Source organism: Pan paniscus, chromosome 9 (genome assembly GCF_029289425.2).
Source record: "Pan paniscus chromosome 9, NHGRI_mPanPan1-v2.0_pri, whole genome shotgun sequence".
NCBI classification, from domain to species: domain Eukaryota; kingdom Metazoa; phylum Chordata; class Mammalia; order Primates; family Hominidae; genus Pan; species Pan paniscus.
In genome coordinates this window covers 78642812-78665391 of record NC_073258.2, presented here as the reverse complement: position 1 = coordinate 78665391, position 22580 = coordinate 78642812, and the positions used below count along the sequence as shown (strand labels likewise).

Here is a 22580-nt window from a genome sequence, read left to right as displayed (position 1 = left end):
TAAAATTAAAAATCTGTTGTATTAGTCCGTTTTCATGCTGCTGATAAAGACATACCCAAGACTGGGCAATTTGCAAAAGAAAGAGGTTTAATTGGACTTACAGTTCCATGTGGCTGGGCAGGCCTCAGAATTATGGCAGAAGGCAAGAAGGAGCAAGTCATGCCTTTCATTGATGGCGGCAGGCAAAGAAGGAGCTTGTGCAGGGAACTCCTGTTTTTAAAACCATCAGATCTCGTGAGACTCATTCACTCACAGGAAATGAACCTGCACCCTTAATTCAATCACCTTCCACCGGATTCCTCCCACAGCAGGTGGGAATTGTGGCAGTTACAATTTAAGATGAGAGTTGGGTGGGGACAGAGCCAAACCATATTTTTCTGCCCCGGCCCCTCCTAAATCTCATGTCCTCATAGTTCAAAACCAATCATGCCTTCCCAACAGTCCCCCAAAGTATTGACTCATTTCAGCATTAACTCAAAAGTCCACAGTCCAACATCTCATCTGAGACAAGGCAAGTCCCTTCTTCCTGTGAGACTGTAAAATCAAAAGCAAGTTAATTGCTTCCTAGATACAATGGGGGTACAGGCATTGGGTAAACACAGCCATTCCAAATGAGATAAGTTGGCCAAAACAAAGGGGCTGTAGGCCCCATGCAAGTCTGAAATCCAGCAGGGCAGTCATATCTTAAAGCCCCAAAATCATCTCTTTTGACTGTCTCACATCTGGGTCATGCTGATGCAAGTGGTGGGTTCCCATGGTCTTGGGCAGCTGCGCCCCTGTACAGCCTCCCTCCTGGCTGTTTTCATGGGCTGGCCTTGAGTATCTGCGGCTTTTCCAAGCACACGGTGCAAGCTATCAGTGGATCTACCATTCTGGGGTCTAGAGGACAGTGGTCCTCTTCTCACAGCTCCACTAGGTGGTGCCCCAGTAGGGACTCTGTGTGGCTCTGATCCCACATTTCCCTTCCACACTGCCCTAGCAGAGGTTCTCCATGAGGGCCCCCAACCCCTGCAGGAAACTTCTGCCTGGGCATCCAGGTGTTTCCATACATCTTCTGAAATCTAGGCAGAGGTTCCCAAACTCCAGTTCTTCTGTGCATTCACAGGTTCAGCACCACATGGACGCTGCCAAAGCTTGGGACTTGCACCCTCTGAAGCCACAGCCTGAGCTCTGCATTGGCAGCTTTCAGCCATGACTCGAGTGGCTGAGATGCAGGGCACCAAGTCCCTAGGCTGCACACAGCATGTGGACCCTGGGCCTGATCCATGAAACCATGTTTTCCTCCTAGGCCTCCAGGCCTGTGATAGGAGGGGCTGCCGTGAAGACCTCTGACATGCCTGGAGACATTTTCCCCATTGTCTCAGGGATAACATTTGGCTTCTTGTTTCTTATGCAAATTTCTGAAGCCAGCTTGAATTTCTCCTCAGAAAATGAGATTTTCTTTTCTGTCACATTGCAAGGCTGCAAATTTTCCAAACTTTTATGCTCTGCTTCCCTTATAAAACTGAATGACTTTAACAGCACTCAGGTCACCTCTTGAATGCTTTGCTGCTTAGAAATTTCTTCCTCCACATACCCTAAATCATCTCCTTCATGTTCAAAGTTCCACAAATCTCTAGGGCAGGGGAAAAGGCCACCAGTCTCTGCTAAAACATAACAAAACTCACCCTTACTCCTGTTGGGGAACAAGTTCCTCATCTCATTCTGAGACTACCTCAGCCTGGACCTTATTGTTCATATTGCTGTCAGCATTTTTGTCAAAACCATTCAACAAGTCTCTAGGAAGTTCCAGACTTTCCCACATTTTCATATCTTCTGAGCCCTCCAAACTCTTCCAACCTCTGCCTTTTACCCATTTTTTAAGCTACTTCCACATTTTCAGGTACCTTTTCAGCAACGCCCCACTCCTGGTACCAATTTACTATATTAGTCTGTTTTCATGCTGCTGATAAAGACAAGACTGGGCAATTTACAAAAGAAAGAGGTTAATTGGACTCACAGTTCCACATGGCTGGGGAGGCATCAAAATCATGGCAGAAGGCAAGGAGGAGCAAATCATGTCTTACATCAATGGCGGCAGGAAAAGAAAGCTTGTGCAGGAAACTCCTGTTTTCAAAACCATCAGATCTCGTGAGACTCATTCACTGTCACGAGAACAGAACAGGAAAGACACACCCCATAATTCAATCACCTCCCACTGGGTTCCTCCCACAACACGTGGGAATTGTGGCAGTTACAATTCAAGATGAGATTTGGGTGGAGACACAGCCAAACTGTATCATCTATGGTTATCATAATAAAAACTGTGATTTCTTCTTGCTTTGGTGGGGAAAAGGAATTGAGTAGGAAAGGACAGAAGGGAATTTTTGTGGGAATAGTGATATTCCTTATGTTGATTATGGTGTAGATTACACAATGTATGCATTTGTCAGAACTGATGAACTGAGTGCTTAAAATATGTTTATTTTACAGTATGTGAATTATACCTCATTAAAAATATTTTCAAAATTGATAATGGTTTGACAGTCATTCAAAAAGTTGAATTTGAAATAGTATATACAGTTTTCATGTACCCATAATTACAAACTGTATGAATGCATTTCTAAACCATATATATATATATATATAAAACCTGCTAATATAGCACAGTGATTAAGAAGGGCTCTAAAGTCAGACTTCAAAATTCAGTCTTGCTAAATTGTACTAACTTACCTTAGGCAAATTACCATACCTCTCTATGTGTCCTCAGTTTCCTCAGTCATAAAATGGGAATAATTTAATACCTACTTAATTGGGTTATATTGGAATTATATGAACTAATTAATATAAAACTCTTGGAATAATTAATGCTTGGAACATAGTGCTCATTCACTAATGTTAACATCTTAGATTAATAGTACTGCTATTGATATTACTAATTAATGCCTCTTCAGTTTTCTTGGCCTCCACAATTTTTTTTTTTTTTTTGCCTACTGAATAATTTGGCATTTATACCAAAAAGTTGGAATATTGTTTCTCAACTCTGGAATCATATATTTAAAATATTTACAAAAGGCTTGTTATATTTATACTGTTTTATGCTCTGTAGATGTGAAGACCTGGTCCCATTTGTTAAGGAGTTTTTGTTATGGGAGAAAGGTACAGGGAGATATTACATAACACAGAGTCACAAAGTCTGTGATGGAGATTATCAAGGGTGCTGTGGAAGAACCAGATACTTGGCTCATACTTGGCAGAAGATAATGCCTATACTTGACTTTTTTGTGTGTGTGTGGGGTTGGGGTTCAGGGGCGTCTGTTTATTTTTGTTATTTTTTTTTTTTCTTCATTGCTTCTGAAATGTTTAGCACCTACCACTAATTCAAACTCTGAACAACTCCTAGGCTGGGAGAAATCATATTTCACAATAATAATGGTTAGGATGACGTGTTCCATTTCAATGAAGTCTAGATTAACTTAAGATACATATAGGAAAATATAACAGTTTAGAATCTGGTTAAGTCAAAGTCAGTAACCAGTCTGCCCAAAACTAAACTTTGAACCTTTCTGCCCTAATCTGAACGTCCCATCTCTGTTAATAGCAGCTACATCCTTTCATTGGCTCAACCCTATGGAATGTGTCAATAGAATTTCTTTAGGAATGAAAAAGATAAGCAGAGATGTAAATATAATAACCAAGTGTTAGTGTTTGGTTATTAATGATGAGAGAAATTTAGCAAATAGAGACCTTATACCAGATTCCATCAGGTGCTTCTTCAGGAACAGAGTGGGACTACAGAGAGTGCTTTTATACCAAGTGTAAACCCCAAGGCCCAAAACCTTGGAGCACATCCGTAACTGCTTTTTCTCTCACTCCACATCTACCCTAACAGCAAATCCCATCAGCTCTTCATGCATGATTGTATCTAGAATTTGATCACTTCTCCTTCATAGCTACATTCTTGTCCAAGCCACCATCTCTTTTTTGTAAAATATATATAATTGAGCAGTTTTTTTTTACAAGTTACGCATCTGGTACCACTATCTAACACCGGGATATTTTTCTCACCCTAAAAAGAAAACCCTGTACCCATTAGCAGTTATTCTTCATTCTCCCTTTTCCTAGCCCTTAACAACCACCAATCTTTCTGTGTCTATAATTTGCCTATTCTCAACATTTTGTATACATAGAATTATATAATAAGTGACTTTCTGTGTGTGGCCTCTTTTCTTTCTTTCCCTTTCCTTTCCTTCTCCCGTCTCCCTTCTCCCTTCCCTTCCCTTTTTCCTTCCCTTCCCTTTCCTCTTCCTTTTCCGCTTCCCTTTCCTCTTCCCTTTCCTCTTTGCTTTCCCCTTTCCTTTCCCCTTTCCTTTCCTTTCCTTTCCTTTCCTGTTTCTCCATGTTGGTCAGGCTGGTCTCCATCTCCCGACCTCAGGTGATCCGCCTGCCTCGCCCTCCAAAGTGCTGGGATTACAGGTGTGAGCCACCACGCCCAGCCATGTGTGGCCACTTTTAAGTAGAATAATCTTTACAAAGTTTATCCATGTAATATAAATCAGAACTTTATTCCTTTTTATGGCTGAGTAGTATTTCCATATGTAGATATACTAGATTTTGTTTATTCATTCTATACTTGTCTTTGAGAGAGTAATTGGAATTAGCCATGGGGAACACATTCCAGGCTAAGAGAGCAGAAGTGCAGTCAGTCACCCGATATCCTAAGAAAGCCTGGTATTTTGGAGGGATATATCTGATTTAACATGCCTGAAAGAAGAAATGGTTTGGAGAACAGAGAACAAGTGAGGGAGGGGTAGCAAAACAACTGGATTGTTGTTAGGGTCCATAGTCTAAAATATTCTGTAGATAGTGTTAAGAAATTTGGATGTGATTTGAGGGAATTCATAAAAATTTCCTCTGACTAACTCAAATTTAGGATTTTTTAAATTGTTCAAAAATAGGAAAAACCCAAAGATGGGTAGTTCTGTTTTCATATAATAACGACTACCTTAGGCTTGTGTTTAAACACATTGAACAGATTAAAAGCCTTTTAGGGAGTTGTTCTTTAATAAATTTTCATGCTAAATTCCCCTTTTGCTTAAAGTAGTGGAAGTAGGCTGGGTGCAGTGGCTCACGCTTGTAATCCCAACAGTTTGGGAGGCCAAGGCAGGCAGATCACTTGAGGTCAGGAGTTCGAGACTAGCCTGACCAACATGGTGAAACCTCATCTCTACTAAAATTACAAAAGAAATTAGCCAGGCGTGGTGACGGGTGCCTGTAATCCCAGCTACTCGGGAGTCTGAGGCAGGAAAATCGCTTGAACCCAGGAGGAGGAGGTTGCAGTGAGCCAAGATCCTGCCATTGCACTCCAGCCTGGGTGACAAGAGTGAAACTCCATCTCAAAAAAAAAAAAAAAAAAAAAAGTAGTGGAAGTAATTGAAATAGATTTTCCTAGCAATATTAGCTCTCTTACGTTTTGAAGCTTTTTAAAATTGGTATGGTGCATAACTTCAGTATACTCTTCAGTTCCCACCATGACTTTCAGAAATAAATAGATCGAGCCATTTGTTGCATATGGAATTCTCTTTTTCCTTTTTTTAACATATGGAATTCTCAATGGAATATGAGTAGTAATAAAGCATAGATCCTTAAGTTAGAAGCAGGTTGTAATGAAATTAGGGGACTGGATCTTTGCCAAAAATAAATAAAGTCTCTGAGTCTTAATTTTCCTTCCTGTAAAATGGAGGCAGGACCAGACAAGACTTTGAGAAAACATCTAGTCTTACCTTTTGATATTAGATAATTAAAATTCTAGACTGGTTATTATATATGCTCATATGATATGTATGAACATGTATGTTTTATTCTCATGTATAATTGATTGTCATTTTAATTTCTGATTTTTATCAGTGGCAATTTTACTGCTTTATTTAGAAGACCAATTTAGTAATACTCAAGAGAATCCGTTCTTTTATTTTATAAATAAGAAAGCTGAGGCCTAATGAGGATATACAACTTGTCCAGGGGCTCTTTGGAATGCAGAGTTCCTACTCTAAAGCAGTAGAATCTAGCTGGCATGGAATTGGAAAGGGAAAGGAGGGTAGGAGCCATATGTGACATGACAGATAAGAAAACGAGTCATTTCATCTTAACAGTTTTCACTTTGAATCAGGGGTATTTACATCGCACATTGAGAACACAGATGGGAGGATCTTGGTGCTAATTAATAATCTAGTGGTATATCTAGAACTCAGTTTCCCAACTCTTAGTCCAGGGTCTGCTTTTTATCTTCAGCATTATGCACTGTCTGACAGCATTTCTTGCTTGTCTGAGCAAGAAAAATATCCAAGTGAGTTTTCTCAGTTGTAAGTGGCATTTAAATTAACCATACCACACCTTTGTTTTTGCTAGTAAAAATATAGGATTTTATTTGCCAGATACAGGGATATACAACTGTAGTCCTAGCTACTTGGGAGGCTGAGGTAGGAGGGTCTTGAGCCTGGGAATTTGAGGTTACCGTGAGCCGTGATCAGGTCACTGCATTCCAGCCTGGATGACAAAGTGAGACCATGTCTCTTTTTTTTTTTTTTTTAAGTAGAATTTATAGGTTAGACTCTTATTTATTTGGAATTTTCTGGTATTGTGGAATCAGTTATAAACCATTATTAACAAAATAAAATCAGCTACCAAAATTTTTTATGTTTTTAAATTGTGTTATTGGAACTGATGTTTTGCTGTAATCAGAAAGTTCTGGATCTTAATTTTGTAGCAGTGTCAAATGCTGTTATCTCTGAAGGTAGAAAAGAATTATTTCCAAATGATTCAAGAACAAAACAAAAAAATACTTTTGCAATCAAGTTTTACATTGATTTCATCTCCTTAGAGATTACATAATATTTTTAAAGTTATCAAACGTTGATTTTTGTGTAATTTTGTTCCTACTTTTCTTTTCAACCAAAGAGATATTCATTGTCATTCCAATCAGTGGAGAGGAAAATCTAATATTCTTCTCTGAAGAACAGTATATTTTAATGTGTTTTTCTTAGTGCTTTTAAAATTCAGGGTTAATTAGGGCTAGCTGTACCAGTGTTTTTGATGTTCTTAATGTATTTTTCTTTTTTAATTTTAATTTCTATCGGTATTATTCAGAAAGTTCTCTAGAACAGGAAAAAGGTTTTTATGCTGTCTTATTTTTTTCCTTGTTTAGAAATCGAAACGAGTTGGCTGAGACTCTTGCACTCCTGAAAGCACAAATTGATCCTGTACTATTGAAAAACTCTAGCCAACAAGACAACTCTTCTCGGGAAAGTCCCAGCTTAGAGGATGAGGAGACTAAAAAAGAGGAAGAAACACCTAAACAAGGTTTTTTTTTGTGTGTTTTGTTTTGCTTTGTTTTGTAATCTCTTCCATATTCTTCCACTCCTCTTCCCAACTATATAATTCTGAATTTCTATCTCAATTTGAATTGGGAGCCTTCTTATAAAAGGAGGTTGATTTTTCCTTAATTTAAAGAAAATGAGGCCAAAAATATTAAATATGTTGCTCTTTTATGTAGAACATTTAAAAATATCTTAGTAAAAAATGTTCAGATCATCAAAACATAATATTTTTTACTAAGGAATGTGAAGACATTTAATGAACTTTTTTATTGTGGCAAAATATAACATAAAATTTACCATTTTAACCATTTTTAACCATACAGTTCTGTGGCATTAAGTACATTCATATTGTTGTGATGCACCCATCACCACCATCCATCTCCAGAACTTTTTTGATCTTTCTCAGTTAAAGCTCTGTATGTTTTAAACACTAAACTCTGCATTTTTCCTTCCCCTCAGCCCCTGGCATCTCTCATTCTGCTATCTGTCTCTTATGAATTTGATCATTCATATCCGAGGAATCATAATGCTTGCACTTTTGTGACAGGCTTATTTCACATAGCATAGTGTCTTCAAAGTTCATCCATGTTACAGGGGTCCCCAACCCCCAGGCCAAGGACTAGTACCGGTCTGTAACCTGTTAGGAACCAGATTGCACAGCAGGAGGTGAGCAGGGACGAGTGAGCATTACCACTCTAGTGAGCATTACCGCCCAAGCTCCACCTCCTGTCAGATCAGTGGCGGCATTAAATTCTCATGGGAGCACAAACCTTATTGTGAACCACTTATGCAAGGGATCTAGGTTGCACACTCCTCATGAGAATCTACTGCTTGATGATCTGAGGTGGAACAGTTTCATCCCAAAACCATCCCCCCAGCCCACCTCCTATAGAAAAATTGTCCTCCACGAAACTTTCCTGGTGCCAAAAGGTTGGGAACCACTGTTGTAGTGTATGTCAGAATTTTCTTCCTTTTAATAATAATAAGTTATTGAATAATTGTCCATTGTATGTATATACCACATTTTGTTTATCAATTCATCCATCAGTGGGCACTTGAATTTCTTCCACCTTTTGGACATTGTGAATAATGCTGCCATGAACTGGGTGTACAGATATCTCTTGAGTCCCTGCTTTCCCTTCTTTTAATCCAGAAGTGGAATTGCTGGATCATATATGGTAATTCTGTGTTTAATTTTTTGAGGAAGCACATACTGTTTTCCACAGCAGTTGCATCATTTTACATTCCTTCCAGTAGTGCCCAAGGACTCTAGTTGCTTCCCATCCTCACCAACACTTGTTTCTGTTTGTTTTTTTATAACAGCATCTCATTGTAATTATTAGTTCCTAATGACAAGTGATGTTAAGCATCTATCTTTTCAAGTGTTTATTGGCCATTTGTATATCTTCTTTGGAAAAATGTTTATTCAAGTTTTTTGTCCATTTTTTCTTTGGGTTGTTTATTTTTTTGTTATGCTTTGAAAACTCTTAAGTCTATGATAATTGTAATTGTTAAACCTGATTTCTGATTGAGTTTTCTAATTTGCTTAACTAGGCAGATCAAATTCTAACCATTCTAGGAAGACAGAGCCAAGTCCTGAGCTCTTCAAAAGGAAAGAAACCAACTGAAATTTTGACCAACATCTTTTTAGTTAATATTTGTTATTGATAACCTTTTAATGACAAGGGAAGGAATTTGCTTTCCTTATTATGTTTTCTTTGCTTTTAGTTTGCTTCTGCTAGTTTTGATTAGAACCTAAAAATAATGTTATTCCTTTATTTGCTGCTCTCAGGAAACCATTTATAGAAAGCATTCCATATCTGCAAGCATTGCTTGTAAACAAGGAATTATGCCTTTCCGTGTAGTATATAATAATGTTCCTATATATTAAGCATTGCTTTTAGCCGAAATGTTGATTACCGTCCTTCATTGCTTATGTGGTTTTATTTCAAATGTCTGTGGTGGTTTTATTTCTAAGCCCAATTTCTGCTTTGAAAAATTATTTTTCATATGTTAAAATTAAACTTATAGACTACTTTGGGAAAGCCTTTTTTTTCCCCTTTGAGACAGGATCTCTCTCTGTCGCCCAGGCTGAAGTACAGTGGTGCAGTCATTGCTCACTGCAGCTTAGAACTCTTAGGCTCAAGTGATCCCAGCCCTTCAGCCTCTCCTGAGTAGCTAAGACTACAGGCATGTGCCATCAGGCCCAGCTAGTTTTCATTTTTTATTTTTTGTAGAGATGGGATCTTGCTCTGTTGCCCAGGCTGGTCTTGACTTGGCCTCAGGCGACCCTCCTGCCTTGACTTCCCAAAGTGCTGGGATTATAGGAATGAGTCACTGTGCCCAGCCACGCATAATAATTTAAAAGTAGTCTGAGCCTCCTGTTGAATTTCTATTCTTTTTTAGTAGTATTTTCCAAGGATTAGTTCTAGGTTTAAACTTAATATTACTTGTTCATTTTGGTCTTTCATTCACATATTTTCTTATTCCCATACACAATTAAAATCAAAGCCAGAGAAAATGTGAATTGGAAACCAAGGTCAGAATAATAGAAATTTAAGAGGCAATTATTTCTAATACAAGACCTCAAAATTGACACTGATCTTGAAGGGAGACTAACTGTGTAGTTTAAAGTAGAAAGAAAAACAGAACAAACTTTTTCTAGGTAAGCTATTCCTAATAGTTAATGCTGAAATTTCTTTGTGGGGCCTTATAGTAGATAATGGGGGATTTCAACAATAACAACAGCTAACATTTATTGGGCACATCCTGTTTTCTTTGCAGTCTACCAAATGCTGCATATGGATTTTCATTTAATCCTCATAGCAACTCTTTGAGGTAACTACTATTATTATTTTAATTTTACAGATGAGGAAATTGGAACATTTATAATGTTGCCTCAGGTCATATACATAATTAAGTGTCAGAGTCTAGATTTGAAGCCTGATCCTTCTATACCCTATGCTCTTAAAGTGGTCTAGAGTAGTACTTCTCAAACTTTAATATGCTGGGTGTTCACTTCGGGAGTTTTTTAAAGTACAGAATCTGGTGGAGTGGGTCTTGGCTGTCTGCTGATTGGCTATTTTAACAAGGACCTATGTAATGCTGATACTGCTGGTTAGAGGACCATATTTTGAGTAATAAGGTCATCTCCTAACTTCTGAAACAAATACACCAAAGGCCGTTATACACCTGTTTCTGAAAACATTTCTCAATGAATGCTGATGTTATAACTCTCAACACAACTAAGAGAAAATGGTCTGTGAGGGATGGCATCCTTGAAAAAGTAGAAGAGGAGGAGCAGTACATTTCATTCTCTTTGTTTTTCTGTCTTCTATTTTTATTTTAGAGACAGTCTCACTCTGTCACCCGGGCTGGAGTGCAGTAGTGCAATCATAGTATGCTGCAATCTGGAACTCCTGGGCTCAAGTGATCCTCCTGCCTCAGCCTCCTGAGTGGCTGGGACTACAGGTGTGCGCCACCATGCCTGGCTAATGTTTTTTAATTTTTAATTTTGTAAAGACATGGTCTCACTTTGTTGCCCAGGCTGGTCTCGAACTCCTGACTTCAAGCAATCCTCTTGCCTCAGCCCTCCGAAGTTCTGGGATTACAGATGTGAGCAACCGCGCACAGCCTACCTTCTCTTTTGCTTTTCTGCTTCTCTTTCTCTAACAACAAAATGTTTCTTATTCATTCATTCATTCATTCATTCAATGAATACTTACTGTGCACCTTCTCTGTGCTAAGCCTGATTTTAGGCATATAGTTTAATAAAGAAGGACTAAAATCCTTGCTTTTGTAAAGCTTACACTATAGTAGATAAAACAGTAACACATAAACCATTTACCATGTGCCAATACTGTTCTAAATGCTTTTGCCTATATTGTCAGATCATTTTCACAACAAACCCTGTTTAGTAGTGTAATATTATTACTTCCCTTTTTTCAGATGAGGGAAATTAGATAAAGAGTGATTTCGGTAATTTTCCCAAGGTCACATAGCTTGTTAATGGCAGACCTAATATTCAAAACTAGGCAATCTGTCTCCAGAGTCCCTGTGCCCTTTTAATGCTGCACTTACATATAATTTCAGCCCCCAAAAACCCTGTCTCTCACCCTTGTCCTCTCAGATGTAGTTCTTGTAGTCTATTCCATGGCAAGACCAAATAAATATGATTCTGTTCTGTCATTTTTATTCCTTTCGGATGTAAACAAACATTACCCTTGGGCTGTGTTGGGGGATCAGGGCCAGGTGGGAAGGAGTATGTCAAAAGCTGGAAACAGTCCTGGGGAGTGTCTAACATAGAGTGTTGAAGCAAAATGTGACAAAAGTTAAAAATTAAGCATGGTTAGATATTTGCAAATTGGGCAGCAAGAAATAAAAATAAATAGGCACTGGAGAGGGAATAACAACCACTCTTATTCTTGTAGCTAAAATAGATTTTTCTTTAGTCATTAGTTAAATTGCCATGCCTTGTATCTTAACTCAGTAAGATAAGTTTTTATTTTTGTATAGGTGTTAAGGAGAAACGTATTAACTGTAAAAGTGGGCAAAAAAATGGAAAATGGCAATAAGTGGCCTAGAAAATGGTGACACCAACTAAATAATTAAGTTGACTTTGTTTCAAAGACAATTCGAATTGCCTTCTGAAAGTCTAAATTTGCTAGACTAACATTCAGAATCTCAGTCTGGTCTCTCTTTCTAGCAATAGCTCCTGCTTTTTCTTACATGAGTACTGGTTCCAGATCATCTAGATGCTTTTGTTTTCTCCATATGTCTTGGGCATTCCCTTCTGTGTCTGCATGCTGTTCCTCTCCCTCAGATGTTGTCTCCCCAACTCCCATGAAAGTCTGATTATACTTCAAGGAACATCTGAAACTTTATTTATACTATTTGTATCCCACTTATATTAGGGCTAGTCGTGGCATCAGGCTTGAAACGCTCAAATACTTTTTGAGTTGTTATTCTCAGACTGTGGTAGATTTCCAAGTAAGTGTTTGGTGTCATTTATACCCTTTTATGGGAGTTTAAGATCCATTGTCTTAATTTAGGTGATAATACTACCTGGAAGGTATCGTGCATATAAAACACCATGGAATTTAATATATATTTTCTCTCTACATTGGATACTGTATTCTAATTTAGAAGGGACCAAAAAGTTAAAAAGAAACTTTTCTGGGGAAAAAGCTGAGGGAAGCCTAACTAACATTTAGTTTTTAATTCTACTAATTGGAAGAAGATTGTCCTTTTTTTAATTTTTACAGTCATGCACTTCTGCCTACAGGTGATCAGATAAGATATCATTTGAGAATTTCTTATAAAGAACAGAATTTACAGACTGGCAGCTCACAGACCTAATTTGGCCCAAAAACGTGTTTATTTTGGTTTCTACAGTGCTGCTTTGTTTTTAAAAAGCTAAGATAAAATTCACCATTTTAGTGATTTTAGTATATTCACAGCATTGTACAACCATAACCACTAATTCTAGAACATTTCTAGCACCCCACAAAGAAACTCTGTACCCACTTAGAAGTTACTTGCCATTTCTCCCTACCCTCATCCCCTGTAAACCATTAATCTACTTTGTCTTTATGGATTTGTCTCTTTGTAGCATTTCATAAAAATAGAATCATACAGCATGTGGCCATCTGTGTCTGACATTTTCATCTAGCGTAATTTTTTTAACATTACACTAACATAATGTTAAAAACATATGCTAAATATTACAACATCCATGTTGTAGCATGTATCAGTACTTCATTCCTTTTTACAGATGAATAATATTTATTTGTATTGATATACCACATTTTATTTATCTGTTCACTTGATGGACATTTGGATTTTTCCACCTTTTGGTATAGATAATGCAGCGGTGAATGTTAATATACAAATTTTTGAGGGAACATATGTTTTCATATGACTGATTTTTAAATGAAGTTGCTGTCGACATCTAAAATTGAAAATTAGAAAAGTTGTCAACTTTGGATCATCATTTTTATATGTCAAAAATACTCTGTAGCTGAGTAATGGTTGTTTCTATTTACGTGAGATTTACACTCCATTTTGCCATACTCCTTTCTTTTGCCCTCTAAAATCGGGCTTAGTCTCAGGTGCTTGGACTTATATTTTTTTCTTACAGTGTAGTTAACATGAAAATAAGATATCATGTCTTTATCAATTTTGGAATAACAAAGACCAAGAATTATTTCAGAAAAAGGAGAGAGTTGCTAATTGTTGAAGTGAAGTATGTCAGTATAGTTGGTTTTTGTATTTATTTATTTTTAGAGTCAAGGTCTTGCTCTTACTGCCCAGGCTGGAATCTAGTGCCACAATCACAACTCACTGTAACCTCCATTTCCTGGGCTCAAGGGATCCTCCTGCCTCGCTAGGACTACAGGCACATGCTACCATGCCTGGCTACTTTTTAAATTTTTTGTAGAGACAGGGTCTCACTATGTTGCCCCATCTGGTCTCAAACTCCTGGCCTCAGGCAATCCTCCCCCCCATCTCCCAACATGTTAAGATTATAGGCGTGAGCCACTGCACCCAGCCCAGTATAGTTATAGTAGGTAGATTAACTTACTGATGATTTTCCTTTGATCATTATTAATGTGATGTCAGATATAAAGCTTAAGTTCTATGTGGCAAAATAATAACGTAGTCTATTAGTCTGTTCAGGCTATTCATAACAAAATACCACAGACTGGATGGCTTAAAACAACAGAAACTTATTTTCTCAGTTCTGGAGTTAAAAGTAGCAAATTTGATTTCTGATGAGGGCTCTTTTTCTGGCTTGCAAATGACTCTCTTCTCTGTGTGTGTGGAGAAAAAGCTATCTGTTTTCTGTTCCTCTGATCTTATAAGAGCACCATTCCTGTAAGGTTAAAGTCCCCCGCTCTTGTGAGAATTCTTTAACCATAATTACCTCACCAAAGGCTCTGTCTCTAAATACAGTCGCATTGGGGATTAGGGCTTGAATATATGAATTTGTGGGGGACACAGTTCAGTCTGTAACATGTAATACTATGAAACTATCCATTGTAAAAACTATGATGGTTAACGTAAAAGGTACCCGAGGAAGAAATTGGCAGGGGGAGGACTGATATTTTAAGGAGATTCATTTTTGAATGCTGAGATGTGCAGCTATATATTCTTAAGAGAAAAATATTACGTGTATCAAAACTGTTTTTTTTTCTTTTTTTTCTGAGACGGAGTTTTACTCTTATTGCCCAGGCTGGAGCACAATGGCGCGATCTAGGCTCACCGCAACCTCCACCTCTTGGGTTCAACCAATTCTCCTGCCTCAGCCTCCCGAGTAGTTGAGATTACAGGCATGTGCCACCAGGCCCAGCTAATTTTGTATTTTTAGTAGAGACGGGGTTTCTCCGTGTTGGTCAGACTGGTCTTGCACTCCCGACCTCAGGTGATCTGCCCGCGTTGGCCTCCCAAAGTGCTGAGATTACAGGTGTGAGCCACCATGCCCGGCCAAAACTTTCTTTTCATTTTGAGTTTGAGTGCAGCAAAAAAGTGTATCAAACTAGAATGAGCATTTGCATATGTAAGGACAATTGGAAATACTCTTGCTCGTAGTGAATAGATTACTGGTAATAAGTGAGACAAGATGTTAAATTATTTTTTATATTTTCTATTGTACCTGATGAAAGCACAGATATTTATGATGTTACCCATAATGATTTCTTTGTAACTTTGATGAGAATTTTAATATGACTGGAGATAAAAGAACTTACTTCCCTGTATCATTATCTAGGGACTTTTTTGTATTAAAAAAATTAAAAGTGGAACATGGCATTGTCATGGTAAACTTGTGAATTGGATAAGCTCCCATACATGAGTCAATGTGTTCATTAATAAATGAGCTACACAACACAGTATTTTTCCATACATTGCAGTTTTATATCTTTAGTCCCTGTCGGGATCCTTCTTAGGTTTCAGTATTCAGATTCGCAAAACTACTACAGACAACACTTGGCATCAGTATACAGAGATCGATCTAGGACAGGGATCATAGCTTGCCAACAGGAGCAACATCTAGCCTTAGGAATAGTCTTTGCAACAGTTCTTATGGCCATCCAGAAGCTGTTTTCTCCCAGGTGACAACTGGAGAAACAAGCAGATGGGATTTACGTTGAGAGGGTCCAGGAACCACTCAAAAGCCTCATGTTCCATGGAAGCCAATATCTCTTCTATCAACTCTGTGGACCAAAGTTCCAGGATTCTCACTGTATTCAGGAGGCCCCAAGGGTGACACCCTTATCCCGTATTTATGTTATTTTTTTATTCTAGATTGCAAGGTGTTTTTTTTTTGGTTTTTGGTTTTTGGTTTTTTTTGCCCATGCTGGGGTACAGTGGTGCGATCTTGGCTCACTGCAACCCCCACCTCCTGGGCTCAAGTGATCCTTCCGCCTCAGACCCCCAAGTAGCTGGGCCTACAGGCACAAGCCACCATGCCTAGCTCATTTTTGCCTTTTCTGTAGAGATAGGGTTTCACTGTGCTGCCCAGGCTGGTCTTGAACTCCTGAGCTCAAGTGATCCACCCGTCTCGGCCTCCCAAAGTGCTAGGATTATAGGCATAAGCCAGCATGCCTGGCTGGGTTTAAATTTTTTAATTGACAAAGAAAAGTTGTATATATTTATGGTAGAATGTCTAAAACTAATTCCATATTGTGGAATTAGTCAAAAACTAATTACCATATGCATTGACTCACAGACTTATCTTTTTTGTGATGAGAGCACTTAAAGTCTCCTGTCCTAGCAATTTTCAGGTATACAGTACATTGTTGTAACTGTAGTCACCATGTTGTACAGTAGTAGATCTCTTGAACTTACTCTTCGTAACTGAAAGTTTTTATCTTTTGACCAGCATCTCCCCACACCTTCAGTCCCTCATAACCACTATTCTACTCTGCTTCTGTGAGTTCAACTCTAAGATTCCACATGTAAGTGAGATCATGGGGTATTTGTTTCTGTTCCTGACTTATTTCACTTAGCATAGTATCTTCCAGGTTTATCCATGTTGTCACAAATGACAGGATTTCTTTCATTGTTAATGTTGAATAATATTCCATCATGTATATAGATCATATTTTCTTTATCCTTTTATCTGTTGATGGACACTTAGGTTGATTCCATATCTTGCCTATTGTGATTAATGCTGGAGGGAACATGGGAGTGCAGATATCTTGTTAACAAACTGGTTTCATTTTCTTTGGATATACCCCGTAGTGGGATTACTGAATCCTATAGTACTTAATATTTTTAATTTTTTGAGGAACGTCCATACTGTTTCCTATATGGCTGTACTACTTCACATTCTCAACAACAGTGTACAGGGATTCTCTTTTTTTTTCCCTCATTTTTGCCTACACCTGTTGTCTTGTCTTTGATAATAACCACCCTAACAGGCGTTAGGTGATAACTCATTGTGGTTTTAGTTTACATTTTCCTGATGAGTAGTAAGATTGAACATTTTTTGATACTTGTGGGCAATTTCTAGAAACTTATGGATGGGGATCAAAAAGTTTATGTACTGAATGTATAATAATGCACTAGCCAAGCATGGTGTTGCACGCCTTTGGTCCCAGCTACTGGGGAGGCTGATGCAGGCTTGAGCCCAGCACGTTGAGGCTGCAGTGAGCCGTGCTCACACCACCATACTCCAGCCTGTGCGACAGAGTGAAACCCTGTCTCAAAAAAGGAAAAAACCCTACTATTTTTATTATATAAGACATTGTTTTGGCAGGGTGTGGTGGCTCACGCCTGTAATCCCAACACTTTGGGAGGCTGAGGCGGGAGGATCACTTGAAGTCAGGAGTTTAAGACCAGCTTGGCCAACATTGTGAAACCCCGTCTCTACTAAAATTACAAAAATTAGCTGGGTGTGATGGCATGAGCCTGTAATCCCAGCTACTTGGGAAGCCAAGGCAGGAGAATCGCTTGAACCTGGGAGGTGGAGGTTGCAGTGAGCCAAGATTGCGCTACTGCACTCCAGCCTGGGCGACAGAGTGCAACTCCCTCTCAAAAAAATAAATAAATAAAATAAAACATTGTTTTACTTTAAACAAGTATAGGGAGACTAATAAATACAGATGTTATTGTTACAACATTATGATATCTAAAATAGTTTCCTTTTATAGGAATAAAAGAAAAGATACTCTATTATCACCATCTGTCTTTTACATCATGTTTGAGTTAAGTAGAAAAAATTGACAGGAAATACATTGACGTTTGCATTTCTTTCTTGTATTTTTTTGCCATAAACAATAGGATACAAACTATAGTGCTGCTGCTTTTTTTTAAAGAACTTAAATAATTTTTTAACTCCTCTATCATTCCCAATAATTTAAGAACTTTTTTTAAGAGATAAGGTCTTGCTCAATTGCCCAGGATAGAATACAGTGTCATGATCATAAATCACTGTAACCTTGAACACCTGGGCTCCAGCAATCCTCCTACCTGAGTTTCCCGAGTAACTCAGACTACAGGCATGTGCCACCATGTCCAGCTAATTAAAAAAAAAATTGTTTTTGTAGAGATGAGGTCTTGCTATGTTGCCCAGTCTTAGACTCCTGGCCTCAAGGAATCCTCCCACCTCAACCTTCTAAAGCAGTGGGATTACAGGAGTAAGCCTTTTTTTTTTTTAAAGACAAGGTTTATGCTCTGTCTCCAGGCTAGAGTTGAGTGGCTCAAACATGGCTCACTGCAGCTTTCGCCTCTAGGGCTCAATCAGTCCTCCTACCCTAGCTTCTTGAGTAGCTGGAACTACAGGCATGCGCCACTGTGCTTAGCTAATTTTTGTATTTTCTGTAGAGACAAGGTTTCACCATGTTGCCCAGGCTGGTCTCAAACTCCTGCGCTCAAGTGATCTGCCTGTCTCGGCCTCCCAAAATGGGATTACAGGTGTGAGTCACCACGCCTGGCCTCTAGTGCTTCTTATGTGAAAGATTTTTCCTTATTGGAGAAGGAGGGAAGGAAGGAAGCAAGGAAGAAAAGGAGAAAGAAACAGAAGAAATCTTTCATGATTGGAGGAACTGTTGAAATTGGTTTGCTCTGAGTTTGTTGTGGTTTGAATTAGAAGGGGAAAATTTATCATTCATGAATTTTGGAAAGTAATAGTGGTGTGGATTTTGAGTCTCTACCAATTCCCCCATAAAAGGAACATATTGATGGTAACAACAAAAACGTATAGACAAAATCTACAACAAAGGTCTTAAAGATTCTCAGGTACTATGGGCCTCATGAATTCTCAATCCTCACCACCCAAAGCCTTTCCAGGATTAAGCTCCACGCTGATGTGAAACTGCTGGGCATAGGCTCCAAATTAAGTAGGACAGGGACAACAGGACAAACAAAAAGAAGGTTCAAATAAAATTATGGGAGAAGAATAGAGTTAGGTGATCTCATAAAGTACATTGCTTTAATTTGAGTATTTCACAAAAATAACAGGGGAGCTCTAAAGTTATGAAATTGGCAAAACTGTCATAAAAATGAATTTTTTCTAAAAGTTTAGGAAATCTACTTGTACATAAAACCAGACAACTAAAAGGGAGCAAGTTCAAATCTCCTGGGATTATAAGAACAAGAGAGAACAAGAAGCAGAATAACATCCCTACGGACAGTGAAAGCTTCTCAGAAAGACATGCCCATCAAACATGAGCACTATAATAAGTGGTAGGACTCAGAAGAGTTAAAATTTTAAAAAGATTAAGATAAACATCTGAGTCAACAAACATAAGAATTAATGCCTTTACAAAATAGAAAATTAGAAAACAGGGTATTTGTAAAAAACAAAAGAAACATAGGATATAAGGATTTGAGAGAAAATGCTATACTGAAAATAGGCAAAGAAGATCCAAGAGATAGGTGTCCACAAAAAATAAAAAGCAAGGGGACAGATAAATAACTAAAGACTGTGTTGGAAAACACTTTCCTGAAGTAGTTGGAAACTCAGTGCAGACCATTCAACATCAAGACATTTTCTAGTAAAATTACAGGGCTTTGAAGAAAGAAATACCTTGCGTATCCAGACAAAAAGACCAAATGACTTACAAGGGAAGGAAAATCAGACTGCCTTCACTCTTTTTGACATCAGTGCTTTATTCCAGAAGAAAATGCCATAATGTATTTGAGAGACTCTCGCGGGGAGAAAATGTCAGCCAGGGACTTTTTGTCCAGCCAATGTGACTTTCAGATAGACTGCAGATAAGCTGTTACCAATATCTATAATCTCTTTTCCCGTGAGTGTTTTGTATAGGAATCTTCTCGTGAATGAGCTTTAGATAGCCAAAATGACTGACAAAACATCAGTAGTAGGTGATAAATAAATAAAAGTTTAATCATATGTATGAGTTAGTATACCTGCATATATGTGTTTATGAGAGGAATCTAAGAGCAGTGACACCCCAGTAACAATGAACACAGCCTCCAGATTTTGATTTCAAAATGTCATTCTCCTGTAAGAGGAACCAGAGCTCCTTAGAGAAGAGATTGATCTCAAGAACAGGCAGGGAAAACACAAGATGAGCCTGAAACATCTGGTAATGCTGGAAAATAAGGATGTGCTCAAAAAGGGATTTGGGCATATCATTAGGACATAGGTGCCAGTGGAAGGAGTTTCCCAATATTGAAAGCAGTAAGAGTTTTAGTAACAAAATATATAAAGATAGATTTTAATCCATAGAATAATATCTATGAGTGCAGACTTATGTAAGTACAATTTGAATAAATAAAGGTGAAGGGGCAGCTTTTCCCTGCAAGTGAACATAAGTTAAAACATGTAGATGTAATGAGGGAAGTAGAAAATCACCATTAAGAAAATGCTACAGTAATAATTGTTGCAAGCAAGATCCCTGATAGATACTAAAATTAGTGGGTGAAAGTTTGTTTAGAAGCAGGATATTAGCATAATTTCAAAGTATCTCCCCCAGGATATTTATCTGTTACAAAGGTGAAAATGGTAATTTTACGGTGAAATAACCAGTTGACATCACCTTAATCAAATAGTTAACCTCACCAGTAAGGTGTTGTATTAGTCTGTTCTCATGCTGCTAATAAAGATATACCTGAGACACCTGAGACTGGGTAATTTATAAAGGAAAGAAGTTTAATGGACTCACAGTTCTGCATGGCTGGGGAGACCTCATAATCATGGTGGAAGGCAAAGGAGAAGCAAAGGCATGTCTTGGCGGGAGGCAAGAGAGCTTGTGCAGGGGAACTCCCATTTATAAAACCATCACATCTCATGAGACTTATTCACTACACGAGAACAGTATGGGGGAACCACCCCCGTGATTCAGTTATCTCCACCTGGCCCTGCCCTAGACACATGGGGATTATTACAATTCAAGGTGAGATTTGGGTGGGGACACAGCCAAACCATATCAGGTATATTGACATCGTGTAACTCTTTATACAAAGCACAACGTAACTTTTGTGGAAGTATTGTCAAAAAATTCCACATTAGATTGTATAACCTCAATCTAATCTAGAGAAAACACCAAACAAGCCCAAATTAAGAGGTATTCTACAGAATAACTGTGTCAGGGTCAGAAGAGACAAAGAATGAGGAATGGAGGAGACTAAGGGTTGGAGGAGACCAAGGAAAAAAAGAATACACTGAGACATGGATCCTGGAATAAAAAAGGACATTGAAGGAAAACTGGTGAAATTTGAATAAAACCTGTTTAATAGTATTTTACCAATGTTAATTTTCTGTTTTGGTAATTGTACTCTAGTTACGTAAGTTCTTAACATTAGGGAAAGTAGGGTGAGAGTGCACTTTACGTTTGTTCGTTTGTTTGTTTGTTTTTGAGACGGACTTTCGCTCTTCTTGCCGGGCTGGAGTGCAGTGGCTCGATCTGGGCTCACTGCAACCTCTACCTCCCAGATACAAGCAATTATCCTGCCCTCAGTCTCCTGAGTAGCTGGGATTACAGGCACCTGCAACCACGCCCGGCTAATTTTTTTGTATTTTTAGTACAGATGGTGTTTCACCATGTTGGCCAGGCTGGTCTCAAACTCCTGACCTTGTGATCCGCTCGCCTCGGCCTCCACAGTGCTGGGATTACAGGCGTGAGCCACTGCACCTGGCCACATACACAAACTTTTTAAACTTTTCTTTAATGACATTGGTAATGGTATCAGTATTGTTATTCTGAAAATGTTCTGTATATAATTTGAGACAAAATAGTATGATATCTTAATTGTATTATCTGTGTCCTTGAAAACCAAGATTTTCAGTGTGGGAAATGCAAATAATAGGTAAGCTAGAAAAGGTTAAGAAAACATGAACTATCAGAATGAACTCATGAGTTTTATCTTTTTTTTTTTTTTTTTTTTTTTAGTTAAAAATGTGGGGGGGGTCAGGGGGGGTGTCTATGTGTGTGTTTCCTAACCCTGTTTACTGAAAAGGCTTAGAAACATTGGTAAACGCAGTACCTGTGAGCATCCTCAGTGCCCAGATCGTGGTCTTGAAATACAACTTCCCACAAAACTAAACCAATTAAAAAAATCGGAAAAATGGTTGATTTCAGTTCTGCAGCATGATAAGCTAGGAATCATCTTGTCACTCCAGGGAGTAAGGAAGTTATCAAAGCCATGTTAAAATGACTCAAAGAGTCAAATACGTATCCTTCCTTTTGTATATGAACTTTACCACTATATAATAAGATAGTAAATGAGTAAAGTACTTTTGTTTTTATAAAAGTATTCCAACTAGTCACAGATGAATGAATGATAGAATGGGAATGTCAGCATTCTGAAATTGCTAATAAATTAAAAGTTTTTATATTGAGTATCAACATCTGCTAATAAAAAGAGAAATAACCAGGTATCATATGTCTCTTGATAAAGAACTCCTCAACACCAGAGAAGTAGTTTTGCCACAGAAATTGAACCTGAATATGTTGAAGGGATGATTCACAGGATAAACAAAGAACAGAGGAACATGGGAATGTAGTCTACAGTATCTGGAAACTGTAGGACAGTGGATTTGGTGTCTTGAACAAATAAATTGCAAGAAAAATAAGAGATAGAGGGGATAACATTAACGTGTCCTTAAAAAGAAAATAAACTTGTAAAACTAAACTATCAACAAAATAAGGAATAAGTTCAAGAGATATGTACTATGTGGTGACTAGTTAATAACACCGTATGCCTAAAATTGCCAAATAGATTTTAAGTGTTTTCACTACAAAAAAAAAATTATAT

At 38.1% G+C, this 22580-nt stretch overlaps 1 protein-coding gene across 2 annotated transcripts in view; it reads left to right on the top strand.

The window, feature by feature from the left end:
* The window catches only part of RSF1 (remodeling and spacing factor 1), a 160925-nt gene that overhangs the window by 88252 nt on the left and 50093 nt on the right, over positions 1-22580 (top strand). For both annotated transcript variants that reach the window (XM_008960238.4, XM_003808137.5), the window contains exon 5: positions 7184-7338. In XM_008960238.4, coding sequence (XP_008958486.1) covers positions 7184-7338 — 155 coding nt within the window. The remainder of the gene's footprint in view (positions 1-7183; positions 7339-22580) is intronic.